This window comes from Lineus longissimus, chromosome 6 (assembly GCF_910592395.1).
Source record: "Lineus longissimus chromosome 6, tnLinLong1.2, whole genome shotgun sequence".
In the NCBI taxonomy this organism is placed as follows: Eukaryota; Metazoa; Nemertea; class Pilidiophora; order Heteronemertea; family Lineidae; genus Lineus; species Lineus longissimus.
Genome location: NC_088313.1, coordinates 15,161,538 through 15,181,059, shown reverse-complemented (window position 1 = coordinate 15,181,059; position 19,522 = coordinate 15,161,538). Strand labels below are relative to the sequence as shown.

The 19,522-nt window shown below is 41.1% G+C and overlaps 2 protein-coding genes across 3 annotated transcripts; one reads left to right on the top strand and one right to left on the bottom strand.

The window, feature by feature from the left end:
• Positions 1-2,757: 2,757 nt before the first annotated feature.
• On the bottom strand, positions 2,758-12,706 carry LOC135489135 (serine/arginine repetitive matrix protein 2-like). 2 transcript variants are annotated; one of them, XM_064774333.1, is made up of 13 exons: positions 12,637-12,706; positions 12,111-12,179; positions 11,716-11,832; positions 11,175-11,195; positions 9,677-9,953; positions 9,087-9,381; positions 8,593-8,807; positions 7,299-8,397; positions 6,606-7,011; positions 6,188-6,309; positions 5,948-6,006; positions 5,470-5,556; positions 2,758-5,135 (listed from the first exon to the last, which is right to left on the bottom strand). In XM_064774333.1, the coding sequence occupies exons 2-13, from the start codon at positions 12,165-12,167 to the stop codon at positions 5,029-5,031; spliced, it is 2,862 nt and encodes a 953-aa protein (XP_064630403.1). In that variant the 5' UTR covers positions 12,168-12,179; positions 12,637-12,706; the 3' UTR covers positions 2,758-5,028. The 2 variants fall into 2 exon arrangements, with proteins under 2 accessions (XP_064630403.1, XP_064630404.1); XM_064774334.1 differs by lacking the exon at positions 11,175-11,195.
• A 298-nt stretch (positions 12,707-13,004) lies between these two features.
• LOC135489546 (uncharacterized protein C6orf163 homolog) lies at positions 13,005-18,623 on the top strand. The gene is made up of 5 exons (XM_064774943.1): positions 13,005-13,117; positions 13,529-13,806; positions 14,187-14,389; positions 14,497-14,699; positions 14,852-18,623. Exons 2-5 carry the CDS (start codon positions 13,533-13,535, stop codon positions 15,360-15,362), a joined length of 1,191 nt encoding a protein of 396 aa, XP_064631013.1. The 5' UTR covers positions 13,005-13,117; positions 13,529-13,532; the 3' UTR covers positions 15,363-18,623.
• Positions 18,624-19,522: the final 899 nt, after the last annotated feature.

Sequence of the window (19,522 nt, the reverse complement as noted above, 5' to 3'; positions counted from 1 at the left end):
TCAAACACCTGATGAAGAGAGTAGGTCAGTCTCAAACACCTGATGAAGAGAGTAGGTCAGTCTCAAACACCTGATGAAGAGAATAGGTCAGTCTCAAACACCTGATGAAGAGAGTAGGTCAGTCTCAAACACCTGATGAAGAGAGTAGGTCAGTCTCAAACACCTGATGAAGAGAGTAGGTCAGTCTCAAACACCTGATGAAGAGAGTAGGTCAGTCTCAAACACCTGATGAAGAGAGTAGGTCAGTCTCAAACACCTGATGAAGAGAGTAGGTCAGTCTCAAACACCTGACGAAGAGAATAGGTCAGTCTCAAACACCTGATGAAGAGAATAAGTCGGTCTCAAACACCTGATGAAGAGAATAGGTCAGTTTCAAACACCTGATGAAGAGAATAAGTCGGTCTCAAACACTTGATGAAGAGAATAAGTCAGTCTCAAATGGCTGATGAAGAGAGTAGGTCAGTCTCAAACACCTGACGAAGAGAATAAGTCAGTCTCAAACACTTGATGAAGAGAATAAGTCAGTCTCAAACACCTGATGAAGAGAATAAGTCAGTCTCAAACACCTGATGATCATACTGGACACTATAAAGCTGCGCACCCATAGACGATTCAGTTGTTCAGTCTACTGGATTGATCACCTTGTTATTTTGAGATCTTTCAACCTCTTGAGTTGGGTCCGAAGGGGGGTCTGCACCAGGGACTTGAACCCCCTCTGCTGACTTAAGGCACACAGCAAGTCTTTGTAATTGCCTCAATTAATCTCACTTCAGGAGAGTTGGCATTGGAACACCCTGTAAACTCGCAACCTGTTGTATTGAAGACAATGACTCAATCAACAGCCTGTACTATTGAAGACATTGTCAATTTCACTTTAGGAGAGTTGGCAATGGGACAGCCTGTATGGCCACAAATGGTACTAATGAAGACAACAATCGCCTCAATTTCACCTCAGGAAAGTTGGCAGTGGGACACCCTGTATGGCCACAATCACTACTCTTAATGCATCGTCTCAATTTCACTTCAGGGAGAGTTGGCAATTGGACACACTGTATGGTCAGAACCCATCTTATCATAGAATGTGGCTCAATCTATTACCGGGAGAGTTGGCAATGGAACACCCTGTAAACATACAACCTGTTGTATTGAAGACAATGATTCAATCAACAGCCTGTACTATTGAAGACATTGTCAATTTCACTTCAGGAGAGTTGGCAATGGAACACCCTGTAAACATACAACCTGTTGTATTGAAGACAATGATTCAATCAACAGCCTGTACTATTGAAGACATTGTCAATTTCACTTCAGGAGAGTTGGCAATGAGACAGCCTGCATGGCCACAAGTTGTACTAATGAAGACAACAATCGCCTCAATTTCACCTCAGGAAAGTTGGCAGTGGGACACCCTGTATGGCCACAATCACTACTGTTAAGACATCATCTCAATTTCACTTCAGGGAGAGTTGGCAATGGGACACTATGTAAGGTCACAACCTATCCAACCCAAGACAACACCTCAATATACTTCAGGGCACACAATAGACAGCCTGGTTGGTCATAAACTGTCCTGTCATTAAAGAAAGTTGCTCAATCTACCCCAGGGAGAGTTAACGATGGGACAACCTGTATGGTCCCAAACTGTTGTGCTGAAGACATTGCCTCCATATACTTCTGGGAAAGTTAGCATTGGGACACCCTGTATGGTCACAGCCTGTCCTGTTGAAGACAATCCTATTCAGGAAAAGTTGACTATGGGACACCCTGTATGGTCACAGTATGTCCTACTGAAGACAGTCTTCATATGGAAATAGGTTCCCATGTGATAGGACCACCCTCTTCTGACTGAATCATAGATTGTCCAGAGTCATGATCACCAGTTGTGAGAGAACTGCTTCTCCAATATCAGAATCGGGCAGACAATGTATCCCATTCTCAACTCTCCCTGAAGCAGATTTAGACCCCAAAGGACAGGATGTGACCAGACAGAGTGTCCCATTGCCAACTACGATACTAGTATCCATGAAGGAGATCGAGATAATTTTGTGACCATACAAGGAGGTATCCCTTTGTGAATTCTCCCTAAAGTAGACCGAGGCAATGGGTGACATGAATTAAGACTAGCAAATGCTTTTATCTAAATCTCCCTGTACATTTACGCTAGGCATTCCTGTACAAAACTGAAGTAAAAGCATTTGCTAGTCTTTATTCATATCACCCAATGTCTTCAATAGGACAGGAAAGGATAGGAAAGTAAGAAAAGGTCATCAACGAATATCGAATGCGGACAAGGACCTTTCTCGTTGGCCTTTGGTCTTGTTCAGCTGGTCAGAGTAGGCCAAGCCAGGCATGTATTGGGTGTCCGGTAAGGGATTATGGGGATATCCCACCCCTTCATAAGTGCCTCATCTTGACAGGCAGGTATTGGGTGTCTGGAAAGGGATTACAGGGATATCCCACCCCTTCACAAGTGCCTCATCTCGACAGGCAGGTATTGTCCCTTCAATTATAGACTGCAGTTCATTCAGAACTAGCTGCCCCAACAGATCCACTATGGAGAGTTGATTCCCAGCATACATCATGCAGCCCAGGGACAATCTGGGCTTGGTGGAAACACACCATGCTGCCCAGGGATTGTCAGAGTTCATTGGAATTGCATCACATAGCCCATTGACAGTCTGAGCTCATGGAGCCCAAAGATAGTCAGAGCTTGTTCAACATCCAATTCAAAAGACTAAATCAGGCAAAAGATTCTGAACACCAATTCTCTTTATTCATGATTCTATACTTTTAACAATTTAAGCACAAGGAAGCTAGAAAAGCTTGGGAACAACTGTAAATGCTGATTTAAACACCAATCAAAAACTGTGAAACAGCATGACATTTGCCAAATGTGTGGCTGTGGAATTGAAACTGATCTGATGTCATGTTAGTTATATTAACATAATCAGAATTTGAAGTCCTTATTTGTTTTAAATAGTTCCAGGTGTAAATTTTGATAATCAACATTCAAGGTTAAAGGTTCCTGTTCAAAAGAAACTGATTAATGTAATTTTGAATTCTGTTGTCACTTAAAGCTGACATGCATGCATGAAACCACCATTGGCTAAGAAAGAAATCACAAACCCCGACCATCCAACAACCAACTGCACTTGAAACCTGAGAGAACCCGACTGGTCTCACTTGATTATACCAACAACATCGACAAGACAGGTCAGAGATGCTTTCTCTATTCACAAAAACATCTCCGAGAGGTGTCTTGTCAATGAATATTCTGTTAGTGCATTCAAGTGTGACCAGTCCCAGGTTGTCTATCATGATAATTCAAGTGCAGTTGGTAATTTGATGGTCGGGCGTTTTGTGTTTTCTAACAGGTCAGCTTTTACTATGCCTGTCCTTGATCTTTATCAAGCACTAGCCAACACCTTCAATATAAAGACAATATCCATGTTTATCTACAATTTTCTGCACCACAATCACATGCACAGACAAACCATCTTTTATATGATCTTCACCTTGAACAATTTTTCATGATTTTTTTATATATCTTTAACAAAATAGAAAAAAGAAAATAATGTACAACATGTAAAGGGAACCTCCCTCAGTGGACACCTCTGCTGGCAGGACACCCTCCATATCAGGCTACTGTCCTCATACCACTACTAAATAGTTTCACTGTACAAAAATCTGTTCACCTCAAAATGACAGTATCGGAGAAAGTGTTGCAAATCATTAACTCAATCTATCTTAGATAACTTGAAATAATATTGTAAAATTACATGAAATATGACCCTCCTTTCCAATTTCAAGAAGATTTCAACCAATGTACATTTAAGAAATTTTAATCAGAAGTTAGAAACACAATAATTAAACTAATTTTCAATAAATCTTTAACTTCCTTTTTGAAGTATTTAATTCGTAATTCACTCCATACACAAAGCTTACCCATATCTTTCCTAATCTGTTAGTAAATTATTCATTTCCGACTTCTGCCAGCAGATAAAATAAAATTGAAAATAATTTAACAGCAGAAAGCTTGTTGCTTCAGAAGAAATCAATATGTGTCTTAACTCTGCAGAGACTCCAACTAACGGCGAATTCAGGTCTACGTAATCCAAAGAAATTGCAGTGCAGTATCGCAGGATTGCGATATTTTGCCGACTATGTCAGCACCAGGCAAGCACACAAATCATACATCATATTCAATGCTCCACCACTCATTTCCACTTACAAATCCTATGTTAACCCAAAAACACCTCTACTATAATGGCAACATCAAAACCTCGTCTTCTACTCAACATGACACCGAGTAGCAGGTTCACCTTCTTTCAACAAACTTATGAAAATGTACGTCAAGATTAGTTACTTATTAATAACAAAAATATACACAACTCTGGCCATCCTTAAATATTTTCTGTTTGATGCAACCCTAATCGACCTTTTCGAAGAACTTTGTTTGGGCGCTGACCAGTCATGCGTTTCACCTGGAACAATGGTTCACAGTTGTTTCTGGCACTGTCCGAAGTCAGCTTAGGCCTTCTGACACGTCCCGAGCGTGCGCTTTTGAAGGCCAGCTATTCACTGAGGAAATAATTTGAGCAAAAGATAGACAAAAGTGTCTGCACCATAATACTTGTGAACGTCTCAGCTAGAGTTTAAGTAGCATTCCTTTCCAACTATCAACATTCTCAAGAGGAACTTCAGCAGTTCTGTACTGTTCACATTCACCTTTGTACATTTCCTATTCCTATTGGAATGAAGCCAGGATAGACAACCAATACAGCCAATTCTAATTTATGAACACCTAAGATTGCATTAATCACTACGCCTCCCAGGGGATTTGATTGGCCACTTCGCCAATAACCAAAACTACATTCATCGCCATTAGACTACCGAACTCAAGCTGAAACGCACCACCTACAAACTAAAGTAGACCCTGTGTCATCTAATGTCCATCCAAACCTTAAAGCACAAGTACACAAACAATTTCATATAGTCCAATTGAAAAAATCCTAAGTTGAATAACCTTCACCTTTTCAACTTCTGCTTGGCCATTTTCAGGAGCATATCGAAATCCATCGATTCGGTTTTCTTTGGTTGAACGTTGTATTCCTCTTCTATTTCGATGTTACCATCTGTGAAAGAAAAAAAAAGTGATTACTTAGAATAATTCAAATGTTACATGCTCGAGTAGACATTTACTGGCTCATAGATATGACATGACGATACATAGCAGCTCGCCCTGTAGTAGTGTCATCTATGCAACACCAAGCAACCCAGTTTTGAACACCTTCAACGGCCCTGCTAAACGTCTTTTGTAATCATTGGTGTCCGGTTCTGTAAAAGGACTGACAAAGGTTTTCACTTGCCACAGAAAGCACACAAAGAAGATCACGACCTTAAATTGCACATTTTCACCTCACTGAGGAGACCTTGCCTCAAATACTGAGACACACAAAACCGACTCACCTAAATCTGCGTAATCACTTTTGCAGAATTGTCTCCGTCCTCCGAAGCACAAATCAAACTTCAGTACGCCAGGAATTTTATTCCCGTCTGAAGAGGAAAGTGATCAGGTATTAGTTCTCATAGTAGTCTGATAAATTACCGGTCAAGATAAGGATGAGCAATAGAGTAGATTAGTGTCTGGTTAGTTGAGTTTACATGGAAATCGAATATGCACCATGCCACCCATTCACCAGTTAGCTACACTTAATGTTGCTCAACTTGGGTGACATCCGTACCAACCGCAAGCTATGAAGGAATCCTCCATACCCTGCCTGGTTGGGCAGCACAACTGCAGTATTCAAATTCATGTCAGGACAGTAATCACACAATGGATTTCAAAACAAGGCACCATATTATCCACTTAGTTTAGCTAATCTTTTTCATCACTTTCGGTGGAAAAAAGCAACATCCAAATTCAGCAATTTGCCAACTAACTTACTTTCTTTAGCAGCATAAGCATCGCACGTATAAGCAAAAGTCACAAAGCCATAATTGTCCCTGAAATATAATGAGACCTTGTTTTAGTCAGATAAGACAACGGCAAAACAGTTGATCACACTTTAGGATCCAGTGACAGCCATACGCTCCCATTCAAACTTGGCAAAGGCAGCCCACTCAGCTCTTGGCTTAACAAAAGTAGTCCGAGGGGGGGCGGCAGCTGAGGTTTGTAACAACTTACCCATGTTCTCTGAAGTGGACACTGATATCCTCTATCTCTCCAAACCTCTCAAACCGTTTCTCGAGGTCAACCCTGGTGTATTCAGCGGGGATGTTGCCCACATAGATGATACGACGCTCCTCCTGAAACAGGACAGAAGACAAATTGAGAAATAGATAGACATTGCTTTTACGCATAGTCTGGCAGAGTCATCAAACCAAAAGAGCAGAAAGTAGTTCCAAAATGATTCCACAATAAATATGCCTGCATGGCTGTGAATTCCTGGATGATGGCAATGCTGTAACTCCTATCCTTTCCAGTGATACTGCAGACACATGCGATTTTGTTTTTTCAAAACTTATGGAGACTATTTCCAAATGGTTTCAGTCGGAAGGTTCGAACAAACAGTGGTTGTTAAACCCATGAAATCTATACTCACAATTTGCTGGGACTTGTCGTCATCTCTGTACAACTCATAGGAAGGCGAGCGTGACCTCCGTCGGCGATGACATGGACCACGTTCACTAGATAACGACCTTGACCTCGACCTAGAATATGAGCGGGAACGTGATCTTGATCTCGACCAGGATCGAGAGCGTGATCTTGGATGTTTGTTCGAATATTTCCTCGAATTATATGGTTTCCTGTTCATCCGGGAACGAGACTGGGCACGTGAGTGAGACCTCGAACCATTTCGCGACCTTGAGCCATGTCTTGACCTTGAACCATTCCTTGACCTTGAGCCATATCTTGACCCTTGCCTAGATCTTGACCCATGTCTAGAACCATATTTGGATCCTTGCCTTGAGCCGTATCTTGACCCTGATCTTGATCGACAGCGTGTCCTGGAATAGAAGTTGGGGTTACTTGAGAATTTCCGCCGACAACACAAAGAGCAACAAACTAGAGTATAATCACCTTTTATCAACGTTAGAATCATGAAAAATACTGATGTTTCTAGGGTCTGTTCTCAATCAGTCTAACAACCCAGAGCTTGCACACTTAACATTTGCCATCAGGGCACAAGGTAAACAGAAAGGCCAGCTAATGCTGTGAGGAATTGATTAGAAATAGTGCCACAACACAATGCCCAATGCAATATACCAAGGAAGAATTAACATGCGACAAATACCTTGAAATTGATCTCGACCTTGATCTTGATGGTGACCTTGATCTTGATGGTGACCTTGAATGACCCGAACTTGAGCTAGAAGATGCAGATCTGCTACTGTAACTTGATCGTGATCTTCTGTTCGTCCGGCGTCTTTGTCCCAGGACTGCATCACGTATCGCTTCCTCCTCTGATGCACTCAACATATAAGCCCCACGGTCATATTTCGTACTATTTGTGAAGCAGTTATGATAGGCAGGTAGCTTGCTGAAGCCCGAATTGTTTTGTCTCTCTGGAGATATATCCCGTTCAATTGTTTGCTGCTCTGTTGTGGCCGACACTTCTAATATATCCGGCCTCAGTGACTTTACTGGTCGCGACAAGGTCGTGAAGTATCCAGGTAACTTATCAAATGTTTTATCCTCCTGTACATTGTCCTTCCTACGATAATTTCTGTGTTCCTTTCCCTTGAATGTATTCCTGGTTTGTGTCGATTGTACAGCTTTTGTTTCGGTCATTTCAAAGTTTTCAATTTCATCCACATTGACCTGGACCGCATCCACACATTCGTTCGTATTCTGTAAACTCTGCTCTTTCAGCGCAATTTGCTCTGCAGCTTCTTCAAGAGCCTTTTGAGTGTTTTCCTTATTCCCCGATATCAACAATGATTTCAAGACGCTTCCACTGTCGAGGGATATATCCAGGTTAATATTTCCATGTGATTCATTGACGTCACTCGCATGAGAATTCGTGTCATCGTTCTCAGTTTTCACATGATTACTTGCACTCAGAACTGAATTTACTTGACTGTTCTCACCAGATTTGCTCATGAAGCAATAGTCATGGTCTAAACCCACCAATGTTTCAGAAGCTTGCTCGCATTTCTTTTGCAGAGCAGAGCTCGACTGTTGAGGTAGTGACTGTTTCATTGGAGTACCATAGTTCTGTTTCACTAGTTTCTGCATCTTTGGTGTTGTGCAGTGGACAGGCATCGACATGGCTTGGCCGCGACCTCGCTTCGACGGCATTCCCATGGGTAGTAGAATGGCAGATTTACGCTTGTTCGACAACTTGATCTTTTCGATGACTTCTGGGGGAGGTGTTGATGGTGGGGTACAGGCTGGAAGGAGAAGAGACGAGACCTTCTTACAACACTAGCAATGAATGTTTTTATTGACAATACAGGTTTCTTCCAACCATATCAGAATGCCTGAATGTCCTACAAGTTTCATGCCACGTCACAAAGAATTGGTTCTGCAGAATACACAGAGATTTTGATGAAAAAGCTAATGCCGGTATACTGATTTCTATTTACCTGGACTAGCTGTTGGTGTATTCTCATGCTTGATCAATGATAGTTTTGAATCTTTCTTCGGAAGAGTGGGCATAGGATCCCGCTTGGGACTGTTCCTCATTCGAGCCAGGTATTGGTCTTTTGTGAGCCGAGTCGGCCTTGGCTTTTCCTTTATCACTGTCAGATTCGGTTCTTGTTTGATTGTCAGCGTAGGTACCTTTCTGGTTTCAGGTTCACTGCAAAGAGATATATTCCTTATTCAAATAGTCAAGTTTTGAACACTTTCTCTTGGGCTTACACGAATCTGCTCAGACCTGCTCCCTGATGAATAGAAAAGAGTACTTGCCAAGGAACACCACCCTGACCACGAAGCTCTGGGGCTCATATTTTATCAGAATAACATGTATCTCCCAATCTAACTGGTAATGTAAGTCATTATGGACCTTAGGAAATCTTAATCAAACCTTCCCAGAGCCATTTTATGCACATATCCCGCATCATCTAAAGTTACCTACCTTGGTCGAACCTCATCTGCAGAATCTGAGGTAATGTCAACAACATTGACAATGATGTTTTCCTCAGCATCCACAGCTTCCACCATTGGCGACGGCGGAGCAGATATCGCTGGTGTAACACAAGCTGACACGCACGGGGTGACATTTGCCGAGACAGACGGAGAGACATTGGCTGAGACAACTGGTGTGACATTCTCCGATACAGACGGTGTGACGTTGGTACTTTCATCGTTAAGCTGTGCGGAGACGGTCTCAAATTGCTCGAGTAAACTGCACATATCTGAAGCTTGGATACCTGGAATAATACATTCCAAGATATTTTAAACATCACCTTTTAAAGATCCTAGTTCATTTAGGAGCAGATCACTGCCCCTCTTTGGTCACTACCAGCTACACACATCTGTTTTTGTGTTTGCTCGACGTTATTTTAAAGTAAGAACTTGATAATCTTTTGACATAAAGGCTGATTTTAATGCCAAGGATGACTGATCGAGTACTTCCTTTTTCTGATTGGAACAACTATTTTGAAAGGACATCTCACTTATATTTCAACTCAAATCGAAAAGATCGACAGCGGTATGGATACCAACCTTCAAAATTACCAGCATCATTATCTCCGACTTCAACACAACTGTTCAGCAAGAAGTTCATAGCACTTTCATTACGGGCATCGGTGATCGAGTCCGAGGTCAGAATGCGCATTTCTTCCTTCGACACGCTGCTGACATCATGTGTCTTTATGTGTTCCTTGTCGTCAACGGGTAAGATGTGAGTGAACGGGTGCAGTTGAGTTGGGAACGTGTGGTGGAAGTCGTTGTTGCTTTGGAGCCATGTTTCCATGATGTCGTCCTCACTATATCCAAACGGCTGAAAAACAAACATTGCCAAAATAATTTCGAGTCTAAAATTGTTTTGTGCATACTGCAAGTTTATCATCTAGTTGGAAGTGCATTTTGTGTTGAGATGAGCATAAGATTTACAACACAATGCATATGAAATTTTACTCGTACATGTAGACAACATCTGCATGTACATGCATGGAAAGCTCATTGTTGGAACCAATGCTGTTATCAAATGCCTATTCAGACTAGAGTTCATCAAATCAACAATGCCACAACATCTGCACTGACTGAGCAGCATAACATGCAGGACGGATTACATGCTGGAAAACAATATGCAAAGCAGCAATACTCCTAGTCCAGCTGCTGCATGTTTGTATCTATTCATCGAATTCAGACCGGGTGCCATGTTCGCTTTCAACAGAGCCTGGTAGAAACTATACGACGCAGATTTACAAAGATGAACTGGGAAATGTACACATTGTTATCAATTCTACCAGGTTCACCCAGGCACCAAGATGGTGAACTTTGATGGATATAGCCATAAGGATTATCAATGTTTTGTTTCAGATACATTTCAATCCTTGCCCCGCCAGCACCAGTAGACTAAAACCAAGTTTGTTGAATGAAAACCGTCGGGTAGATATACACATACGTGCTTGTCGCTGTACAAAGGCAAAAGCAAATGGTGGGAAAAGCAGGCATGCAATTACTTAAAAGCACACAAACCGATAAGAGAATGGGTAAATATTTGGAAGTTTATGAAGGTTTAAACTACTATACGAAGCTTATGTTCTGTCACCATTTTTCCCCTCCCACATTTGAAAATCATTGGTCTAGTTCATTTTACCACAGGATTATTTCACTTGAGCAGCACATTCGATGTTTCATTCTAGGAACAGGACCCAATATTCATTCAAGAAATAGTCTTTTGAGAAGTTAGGTTGTTCATTGCCTGGAACCACAGCTAAATCATCTCACCAAGCACTATATATAACTTGTCATGTTCAATATGATGCACTCAAATGTTAACCCAGAAACAAGTTGCACAGAAAATATAAAGTCCTCTCACTGCCAAGCACAACATCAAAAGCAATATTCAAAACAAGTCCTTAGAGAAGTTTTAAGATCGACACCAGCTACTTGAAGCAAAGACAAAATGCACTACAATAACAATACAAAAACAAAATGTGCCAGCATAAAAGCAAGAGCTGACAGACCACAGACGGATGAGTAAAAGTGGACCCACCTTCTGCTTGTCCTGCTGGGGCTAAATGTAGCACAGAAAATATTATCGGCAATGCAGTCAAGCAGGGTGAAGGGACATGTCACATTAATGGTTTGGGGATGGGGATAGTTCTCAAACAACATGAGACCATTAACCCCAAAGACAATACATCCCTTTGAGACTATTCGTACCTGGAAAATTCACACCCAAGGTCTATACCATCTCAAGTCAACTTGCTCAGGGACTAGAATGAATTGACTGAGTGTCGCATTTAGCCAAGTGTCAACAGAGTTTACGTATCAGGTTGTGTTATGTTTTGGCGGCACTGGTGTCTGTTAACACCAATTGGGCCTGGAGTATTTATTATTTTGAACATGCCGACACCATAAACTTCTGAATACATTTGATTTGCAGGTGTACACCTGTGCGGCCCATTTATATGGATCAGAAGAGGAATCATTTCATGAATAATGCCTAGTGCGTATGTACTATGATCGATCACACATTAAGTTTTCAGCAGTGATATAACTCTGCCGCTTACATAAATTTTTTCAATACACACCTTTTTAATGTCGCCAAAGAAATCTTCGCCAATGCCAATCTGTCCGCCTTCCATCGCGTACGCCTCTTTGATAATATCCATCATCTCATCATGAGACTCCTTGTCACTGGGCTCCTCCTGGAAATTGCAGGAAAAGAGACCTAGTATGAAAAGGTTAGCAAATACATAGAAAACATGTGCTGCATGTGACTGGTAGCAAGTCACATGTTCACCACGTGTTCACAGATATAAATTTGACAGGTTAACCGGTACATTTCGATACCACTACCATCTTCGCGTCTTTCTTTTTATGCCCGAGATCAATATGTTCTGAGAAAATAACAAGCTTTACCAAAATAAGTCCAAAGGTTCTAAATTGTATTATCACAAGTTCTCTATGCAAATACTAATAGTACCTTGAATGTTGATAGGACGCCCATGTGCCCTAGACTTCCAGGCCAGGATTCTGTCATCGTCTTAGTATTCTGGAAAGACAATAGTTTCAATTGACCCATTTTGTAAGTCACTGAGGAGGTAATCAACTGAAATGGGCATGGACTGTACCTCGGCCTATTGTAATTGTCAAGACATGTTTACCAATGTCAATGATGATGTCATGGTAGTATATGGGGTACTGCATGTGGCGACTATAGACCACAGAGGATCCGTATTATCGAATATCGTCATATCCGGGACCGAAGTGTCGTACATGTACAACTTCTATTCCGCTATATACGTACGAATAAGCATTAATTGCATCTGTACATTGGCTTAGTCATCGGTGTGCATCGTGCACGTGGCAAAAAATAACATGCACACCCCCATCTCAAAAAACAGCGGACTTTGGAAATATTATACTAAACAACTAAACGACAATATGTACACTTTAATGACAATTACTTAGTAAACAAAATGGTATCAACGATTTAATAATTAACGAACCAGTTATTGTGTATTTTAAGAGATAAATTAGGAAATCTGCTCAATATTTCGCACGATGGTCAAGAAGCCATGATGAATGACGTCATTGTCTGATCTCGAAATCTCAGGCGAGATTTCGTAATCTCACGCGAGATTTCGTATCGTTGCCAACAGAAGCCTCATCACTTAACGAACCAATGCGTAATAATTTACACACGAATAAAGCCATTATCTTGTGATATTTTATCAAAGAATCGTTTACAAAAATAAGAAAAAAGTAATTTTTTGCCTCTTGATTAAATTATTTGCTGTAATTTTACGCAAATGTAAACATTTCTTGTGAACTTTTTTATGCTTTATGATTTCCGGTGAAGATGTTGTTAGGTCGAGTAAACAATCCACAAAATCACATCATTTTCATGATTTTCTTCTTTGAAATTCTGATGAATCAGCTTCTGATGTAAACATTACAACATCTCGTTGACTCAAGAGTTGATAAAAGGTTAACTTCATAATATACAGTTCATAAAAATAGTCCTTGTTATTCATGTTTGATTTGTTAATGTTAGTTTTCATTGTCAAAATGTCATACTCATCAGACATTATGATTATGATTATAGTGAAGTCGTGAACTGTCATCTGTCTGTCAGACATCTGGTCAAGGCCGTCCAATCATCATTCATGGTCAATGGACCGAACACTAACATACATGCATTTTAAAATTGCCAACTGTTAAAGAAATCCATCCCATAAATTGCAGGGATGATGTGTCAATTGTGTGGTCTATACACTAGACCTCTACTAGGCTCTAGGCTCTAGTCTATACTGCAATTACCAGTTCTGGTGAATGGCAATTAGGCCTATAGAGCAAGGTTTAATTTTGCAAATAAAGCTTCTTGGTGTTTCGTTTCAGAGATATGTCTACAGAGGTTAGTCCAGAGCCCCTTGCCCCTCTGAAACATGTACCAAGTCAAAAAGAGGCCTTCCGCACTGAAGATGGTTACAACATGACATTAATGCAGAGAGGCAATACTCTGGACACATTGCCAACTGTTGCATCTCCCCGCCTTCCCCTCCTAAATGCAATGTCTTGTGGTCCTCCTGCCTTCACCAGATACCATGGAGTGCCTCGGAGATATGAAGAAACAAAACCAGTCATGGTCCAAAACTTCACACACAAAAAGATATTAGGTAAGATAGCTATCACTAGCATAGATTAAGAGCATATGCTTGGTAAAATAGGTGTGTTTTTTGCTGCTGAATTCCAAGATATGTTTTTTTTGAAGAGTTGAGGCAGGGCTCCTACAGGTACGCTTTATGAGACGACGTAAGGTTCGTTGGATATTTTATTTAAAACAAGGACTCCCTGTTTATGTGTCTGTTTGGTCGCATATGATTGGCCAGAGAATAGGGTGTCACAGGTGAAACTTGTTATCGCCTTCGTGTGGAAGGGGGGGGGGTCATTTTAGAATATTGGTACAAGCACTAACCCTTCTTAAAGTTGCTAAGTGGGGGACGGGATACAACTACACTGTACAGCTTTGTCAGTGACTTTTCCTGTTTTGTTTAAGATATTGGTTATAGCATCCATCAAAGATCTCAGGGTCAGTTGGAGCGAGAGAAGGAACAAGCCGTCCAGGAAGCAGAGGAAAGATTATGGGAGCATGCAGAAAAAGTCAAATACGAAACTCTGGACAAGTTGCGTGAAAAATTAAGTGTTGAGCATGAGAAAGCTGTGAAGAAGTTAAAGAAAGAGCATGAAAAAGCTATCAAGGTGAGGTTTTTTCTTCTTCTTCTTCTTCTGTGTTCCAATTTTTCCTAATCATCCTCTGGTCATGGACCGCAACATCTGAACTCATCCAATTTTATTCTTGTGTTCAGGAGGAGGCCCTCAGAGTGGAAAGTATCATGCAACAGTTGGCAATTGAACAGGTGAAGGAGGAGAGAGCGGCCGGAGAGAAGAGGCTGACAGCTGCTGTCAAGGCCACTGAGGAACGTTGTCACCAGGAGCTGCTGACAGCTGTGGCTGCAGCAAGGGCGGAGGAGAAAGATATGGCAGCCAAAGAAGCAGCAAGAAAGGCCAAGTGAGTGTCGGTTTTCTTCTTTTTCCAAACAGATTTATGATCTCTCTGCCAACACATGTCATTTTGTAAATGTCCTCCCATTCAAAGTTAAGTTTTATGGATATTTTAAGAAGCATGCGATTGTAACTGATCTTTTGTGACTCTTCTTACAGGGAATTTAAAGACAAATTTGATTGTGCAATGGCAAATGCTGCGCAGGAAAAAGAGAGGGCTTTGGTCACGCTCGCAGAAGAGAAGGATTGGGAGCGGCAGGAAGCAATCACAAGGACCCGACAGTTCGAACAGAAACAGGCAGCGCAGCGCCTCGCAGAAGTCACGGCATCATTTGAAGGTCGCATCAAAGTCATCAAACACAAACTGTCACGAAAACAGGATGAAATTTATGCATTGCAAGGAGAGTTAACGAGAGTTACGGATTTAAGAATGACAGCCGAGTTAGAACTTTATGAGACACGTGCAGCCTTCCAGAAGTACATAAACTACGTGAACAGCTTTATACCAGGACAAGCAGACTACCAAATGCCTCCCTCTAAAGTTGACTTTACTACATTAATACTGCAATTGGAGGCTGCCGCAACAGCGGAGTCTGCAGCTAGAGCAGCAGCAGATGAGCTGGAGGCTGAACGTACTCAGAATATCGCAGAGACTTCCAATGCTAACTAACTAACTTGCCAGGAAAGTCTCTCTCCTTGATAATCTTATGATTTGCAAATTGTGATACCTCAAACATATTTCTTTGAAGTTCAAAGTGCAGATTTTGACACTTTGCTTTAGTAATATGTCTCTTTCTACCCCGCTGATGAATATTTAGAGCATGAAAATCTACACCAAGAAAAGTTTAGTCAGTTTATCATGGCTTATAAAGCATATTATTCCCTTTCCATTTGAGTATCTATACCCTCACCGAAAGGCAGTGCACTGAAAATGACTGCATCACACTGCTTTTGACTGAAACCCCCACTGCATATGACTGTCTTAGGCATATCATTTTTTCTTAATGTTTTAAAACCACTGATTTTGACTGAAAGACCACTGCAAAGCACTGCCACTTGCATATCATTATGAACGACGTATTTCAAAAACACTGCCTATGACTGAAAGACCACTGATTTCCACTTCTCCAACTCTGATCGAAACCCGTGGCATTTTCAACATGACTGAAAACCACTGCTTTATGACTGGTGAGATTAAGACTTGATGGCAGTGTAAAGCAGTGGTAATTGCAGTCAAATTCAGTGTTAAATATCACCCATAATGCAACCTGAGACAGGAAGCTAGTAAGTTTGAATTTGATAGTCAAACATTCAAGAAATCATGGTACCTCTTCATATTTCTCGATATTTACCCGAATTTCAATATGAGAAGAGGGGAGTTTTAGTCAGTTTGAATTGGAACACATTTAAAGGAGCCAAATGAATGCAAAAAGGGTAATCTCGGCAGACACTGAAGTTGTATTTTCAGCAAATCAAGAAGGCTGTATAGGCCCTATAGGTGTTGTAATGGTGCATGCATACACTGCAAGATATCTGCATGTATCTTCATGCATCTACTGTAGGCCCTATAGGTGTTAATTGTAATGTATGCATACACTGCAAATTATCTGCATGGGAGCTCAATACACATCAATCAGTAGATCATTATTCTACAGGCTGCGTGCAGTTACTTTATTTGGACGTCAATTTGATCTAGCTTCAATCCCTGACATCACTGACAGTAGCTATGTGCCATGTGTCGTTTCAACTGTCTAGTAACCCCATCTGACCACTGTCATTATGACAAAGTTTGCAATGACGTAGGTCAAGGACGTGAATTTGTCATCTTTTTACTGTGTCACGTCATCATACAATGGCGATGTCCTCTATTTGTGCAGATGACGTCATCACTGCCATATTGGATGCAAACACACCGTCTAAAATAGGACAGCAAAAGTAACAGTTCGCTAGAAGTTTTTGCTTTTTCGAACAATTTCTTTGGTTGTCATCAGTACAGGGGGGTCACGTCCCCCAAACCTTTCTCGGCATCCGTGCCTGCATGCCATTAAATAAATTATTCATATTAACACTGAAAATGACTGCTCCCTCCAAGAGGTTTTGGAAATGGCAGTCAAAATCAGTGGTGTTTCAGTGTGGATTCAGTGTGCTGCGAAATATTTAAATTAACACTGAACCCCACTGCCAGCCCTGTGCATGATGCATAGTGGGGAGTCATTTTCAGTGTCAAAAGCAGTGGAAATCAGTCAGCCTAAATATTTTAATGAGCACTGCTTTTGACTGCCTTACCACTGATTTTGACTGTCTTACCACTGCTTATGACTCCCTAACCTCTATTTTTGATTGCTGTATAACTGTATGCTTTGGTATTGCGTGACTGAAAAACACTCCCTATGACTGCTTTCCACTGATTTCAACACTGCCATAAAAATGTGAGGTAACACTGCAACCTGACTGAATCCTGACTGATATCACACTGCTTTTCGGTGAGGGTAGTAGCACTTTGTAAATCAAGTATGTCTTGACTATGTATTTTTGTTTCAAGTCCTTATTGGGTACTGTAATTGATTATGGTATATCTTTTAATGATACGCAAATAAATCTGTCCTCTTGATTGATTCAGATCACCTGTAGATATGATTGACCTGGTCTTGGCTTTCTTTATTGAAAAAATCATTTGTGAGTATACAACATCGATTTTGATTAAAACAACAGCCATGTGTACGCCAAGTTTATAGTTATCAGACAACAAAATTAAAAAGTGTCCTGATTTTGTTGTACGAGTGCCATTTGAACTTAGACCTATATACTGTACATTGGGGATGGTACTGCTGACCTTTAATATCAAAGAGATATTGATTATATTCATTTTATAGATAATATATGTACTTTCATTTGTAGGGTGACCCTAAAATGTCAGAGTAAAGCTCCATTTATTTAGTTTTGATGAATGACATTGTATTTTGGAGAAATTTAAAAAAGGGGGCTCTGCTCTGGCATTTTATTTGATAGTGGTACACCTTGTGTATGCTGTGATATTGTATGTATTGTAGTATCAAGATTTTCCAACACCACTAGGGTACAACTAACCAGAATGGGAGTCTGCAAACTGTTTCGAAGTTCTCATGCAAGTTTGTCTGGGTTCATTTCATGAACGAGTTGGCATAGCCTACCAGCGTAATGTGGCTATAGCTATGTGATGCTGGCTGTCAAGGGTTTGCCTGGTCTTTCAAACGGTGTAAGCTGAGCAAGACGACAAATTCTAGCACAATTTTGGCACCCGTACTGTGCTGCAGTCACTCATTGGACATAGTCCGAATTACAAAGCCCTATGTTATATTTCATTCCCAAGTGACAGCCAGTGCCGTTTAGTGTGATGCCAATACGCCAATGGTAATTGGGGGAGGGGGGGGGGGGGGTAAGTTGGTGGTCCATACAGCCTACACTTGAAGAGACTATAGCGTCAGCCTCTCTGGCACCATTTATAATTACATCCGTCCACGATTGATTTTACAAGACCGTAATTGTTTTCTCTATTGGTTTTTGTCTCTCGAGTTTTTGGTTTTATTTTTTCCTCTATTCACTTCAATAGAAGAATTTTGTCACGAGTGGCTGTCTTGTATTTTGTAATGGTTATGGTGATAACTATGGTAATGATAAATGTAAAATAATCAAGAGGTTACCTCGTTCGTAGCTTTCATTTGCTAAAAGTTTGGCATGATAATTGTTCGATAAAACTCTTTGTAGCATTAACTAGAAAGGGTTGACAATGTAAATCTTTACTCTCAACACACACGTTTTAAAAAGGGTGTGTTTGCCAGATAATACAATAATGTGATAATACTCATGTATAGCAAGTCTATATTTTTTGTGTAAGGTACATCAAGTGATGTTGATGCGTGCTTAATAAAATCAATCTTTATTTTTTTTAGAATTGGTCTTAATATGCTTTCAATCTTTGCCCGGCTTAACTAACTTTGCTTAGCTAAATCATCTAGAGGTCCCTGGTTCAAACCCCAGCGTTAGTGGAGGACTTGAGGCAAGCCTTTACGTTATCATCAACTGACTAGAGCAGACTCTGAAGCAGGCATTACAGGATGTGACACCACAATTATCTAATAGGAAACACTGACCAATGCTCCAGCAACATCGAACCAATGACAATGAGCCATGTACTACACAACAAGTCTGCCCATTGCACAAAGCCCTCGGACAAGACATTTGGCAGAATGGTGGCACCCTGCAGGACCAACTGCACAGAGACCAGGCAGAAATGCGGAGGACAACTGAGTACATCTGACAATCAAAGCTGACCATCCGATGTGCAAAGGAGATTTTCTTCATGATGACTTTGGTTGTGGGTCTGGAGGTAACTGATGTGTTGGGACAGGGTGTGGGAATGTGACAGTGTCATATTGGGTCTGGACAAGCTGAGGGTTCTGACAGTGTAATCGGTGGTATGACAGGACAGGACAGTCGAGGGGTGTTTTGAGCTGTGACACAGCTGATACGTGGGACAAGAGGGGTAACGATTTTGAGTAGTAATTTACTACTAATAGGACTCGATAGGAGATGCTTTGTGATATTGTTGATGGGTCACTCGTTGGGACAAGACTGATGCTTAGGATGTGACAGTGTTGTGTGAGACAATGCCCTCCCTGGCCCTTGCCCAGGACAACATATGGCATTCCCCCAAGATACATCTATGCTTCTTCTTTTTCAGCTTTTGCTCTATGCTTGGGAGGTATGTTTTCATGGACTCTTTCACCCCCAAGATGGCTGGTCTTGTGATGACGTATTCAGCCAGAAGTAAAGCCAATCACTAGCGCCACG

Excerpts from the sequence above, each read along its gene's own strand:
- LOC135489546 (XM_064774943.1), top strand. The coding sequence starts at position 13,533 with ATGTCTACAGAGGTTAGTCCAGAGCCCCTTGCCCCTCTGAAACATGTA. Across the intron at positions 13,807-14,186 it reads CACACACAAAAAGATATTAG|ATATTGGTTATAGCATCCAT; the intron begins GTAAGATAGCTA and ends GTTTTGTTTAAG. Across the intron at positions 14,700-14,851 it reads GAAGCAGCAAGAAAGGCCAA|GGAATTTAAAGACAAATTTG; the intron begins GTGAGTGTCGGT and ends CTCTTCTTACAG.
- LOC135489135 (XM_064774333.1), bottom strand. The coding sequence starts at position 12,167 with ATGACAGAATCCTGGCCTGGAAGTCTAGGGCACATGGGCGTCCTATCA. Across the intron at positions 8,808-9,086 it reads GCAGATGAGGTTCGACCAAG|TGAACCTGAAACCAGAAAGG; the intron begins GTAGGTAACTTT and ends ATCTCTTTGCAG. Across the intron at positions 7,012-7,298 it reads AGGTCGAGATCAATTTCAAG|GACACGCTGTCGATCAAGAT; the intron begins GTATTTGTCGCA and ends CTTCTATTCCAG.